Raw genomic sequence first — 2,777 nt, forward strand, 5'->3', positions numbered from 1 at the left:
TGTATGCACGGTTGAAACGTGGCCCACATGGAGAGACAATGCTCTGCCGCCCCACCGCACCAAATATACAACTTCCTTCATCTCATCTCCTTCACTTTTTCAGAGTCCCGCCACCTTGCATGTAGGCTTATTCAGTCTCTACTTCAGTGTATGTATTAGTCACGCCCCACTATCGGTTAGTGCAGGCCTCCAAAGCACATACGCAGAAGTTGACACGTATCACATAGTGATTTATTTGAGGATCCCGCTAACTCTATAAAAGCCTCTTGTTGATTCCATGTTTCACATGCTGGAGTCTATCAGTTCCATCTTGATTTTGCCAAGTGGTGTGCATTGGTAAACAATTTACAAGATAAGGTAAGGGGCAGTGTGGATTTGGTAAGCAATGTCGAACCACAAACTCTTCCTTTTCGCCGCTATGGCCGGACTTCTGTTTTCTTCTGCCATCGTTGAGAGCCGTGTGGCACGAAGCAACCTGGGCTTGGACCTTGGCGGAGGTTTGGGTCTCGGCGTAGGTGTCGGGGGCGGACTGGGTTTGGGCTTGGGCGGCTCTAGCGGTAGTGGGAGCGTGAGTGGTTCTGGTTCGGCGTCAGGGTCTGGCTCAGGCTCAGGTTCTGGTTCTGGCTCAGGGTCCGGCTCAGGCGCTGCTTCGGGGGCCGGCTCTTACGCTGGATCCGGGGCAGGCAGCGGAAGCGGCCAAGGTCAAGGTTCAGGAAGCGGCTATGGGGTGGGCTCCGGGAATGGTAAGGGAGCGGGCAACGGCAACGGATACGGCGCGGGCTCGGGTTCGGGCGGTGGCTATGGCAGCGGCTCTGGTTCAGGCAGTGGTTACGGAAGTGGTTCTGGTAGCGGCAGTGGCCACGGAAGCGGCTCCGGCACTGGCTCGGGCTACGGTTCTGGCTCTGGTTACGGTTACGGCTCTGGAAATGGTGGTAGTAATGGAGGAGCTCCTGGTGGTGGATACTAAATTCAAAGAGGAAGGGAAACAGAAAAAAACATTAGGTTTGCCAAAATAGTTGCGTGGTTTCCATTATAATATGGTTTGCATCGTAATATAATAGCGCGTACTTATATTACAAAGCCCTAGCATGCTTAAAAATATGTTTATGCCTGTTGGTAATCGTACTTTCGCTCATGTAAAGGCTTTGCAAGTACAAATAAACATGGTCGTTTGTCAAAAGAAAATGATTTATTGTCTCTTGTATGGAAATATGAATTATGTCGTTTGTTGTCGCAAGAAATTACGTAGTCTCTACATGGAACTTTCATATTGACTGCTTGGGTTTCCCTACCTGTAACTTTTATATTGAGTGCTTGGGCTTCTCTACCTGTAACTTTTATATTGACTGCTCGGGTTTTAACATTTAAAAAAACATATTTATCCAACGATACTACGGCTGGAGGCGTCACATTGACATGCATCGTGTTCCCACACAGAGATCAGAATTCTCATAATTAGTGGTCATGATACCTCACATATAAATCATCTAATTATCAAAACTGATGTAATACATACAAGTTCATGTTCAAAACATGAAAAAAAAGTCAAAGGAACATATAAATCATCTAATTATCAAAACTGATGTAATACATACAAATTCATGTTCAAAACATGAAAAAAAAGCCAAAGGAAAATTTGGGAGCGGAAAAAATTATATAGAGGAGGCATTCATGTTACTACATGGCTGCTTTCACTATTCACTTCAATGGCATCGCGGTATTTTCATTTTTTAAGTTTATAAGAATGAGAATGAGAATGTTAACTTCACACCGTGACAAAGTTCTGGGAAGAAATCATAATTTATTTTAAATAATAAATAAAATTTATTAATATTAAGATTTATTTTTTAAGTTTATAAGAATGAGAATGTTAACTTCACACCGTGACAAAGTTCTGGGAAGAAATCATAATTTATTTTAAATAATAAATAAATTTTATTATGATTAAGATTTATTTTTTAAGTTTATAAGAATGAGAATGTTAACTTTACACCGTGACAAAGTTTTGGGAAGAAATCATAATTTATTTTAAATAATAAATAAATTTTATTATGATTAAAATAAGGTAATATAAATATAATTATATATATTTTATTTTTGTTAAAATAAATTTACATTATTTTAAATAAAATAGTTAAAACAACTATTTTAAAAAAAATAATTCTCTTTCAAAAATTCAAGTTATATTTTTTTAACATTTTTAATCTAACATATTTTATAAAATCATATTAATTTATGTGGAAATTTCACAAGCTGACAAACATAGTGAGTGGGGAGAGAGGTTGTACCATCATTAACACCCCACTCAATAGAGGGGTAGATATCACCCACCTTCCTTCAACATTATTTGAGATACACTCTTGTTCACATCATGTTGCAATTAATGGCTCAATTTGGTTAAGGTTAAAAGTTATTAATGGTATTTGGGTAATGGTGTTATTTTTTTTTATATTTTTTTAGTTTATTATGGGGCTAATATTTCTTTGTATCTGAGAATTTTGTCTTTTTAGCAATGTGTACTATTTGTTTCAATGGCCCTAACAAATATATAGAAATAAATATGAAGCAAGGAATATAGAGGGTTTATAGTAAAAAGCACTTAAATGGGAAATTCTATTAAATGAATCATTCTGTGGTTTTTTTATTTAACAATAAGTGATAATAACAACGATATGCATAATTGAACCTACAATAATCTCTCCTTAGATCTCTTAACTAATAGTTATACCTAACAAATCTTATTTCTCTTCATCTATAATTCTTCGTTACTTGTATGA

At 37.4% G+C, this 2,777-nt stretch overlaps 1 protein-coding gene across 1 annotated transcript; it reads left to right on the forward strand.

Annotated features, from left to right (window-relative positions):
• Nucleotides 1-272: 272 nt before the first annotated feature.
• On the forward strand, nucleotides 273-1,226 carry LOC149159783 (uncharacterized). The gene has a single exon (XM_089433553.1). The coding sequence runs from the start codon at nucleotides 386-388 to the stop codon at nucleotides 965-967; it is 582 nt and encodes a 193-aa protein (XP_089289679.1). The 5' UTR covers nucleotides 273-385; the 3' UTR covers nucleotides 968-1,226.
• Nucleotides 1,227-2,777: the final 1,551 nt, after the last annotated feature.

Source organism: Pinus tabuliformis, chromosome 5_2 (assembly GCF_031772625.1).
Source record: "Pinus tabuliformis cultivar Carrire ecotype Pingquan chromosome 5_2, CPIR1, whole genome shotgun sequence".
In the NCBI taxonomy this organism is placed as follows: Eukaryota; Viridiplantae; Streptophyta; class Pinopsida; order Pinales; family Pinaceae; genus Pinus; species Pinus tabuliformis.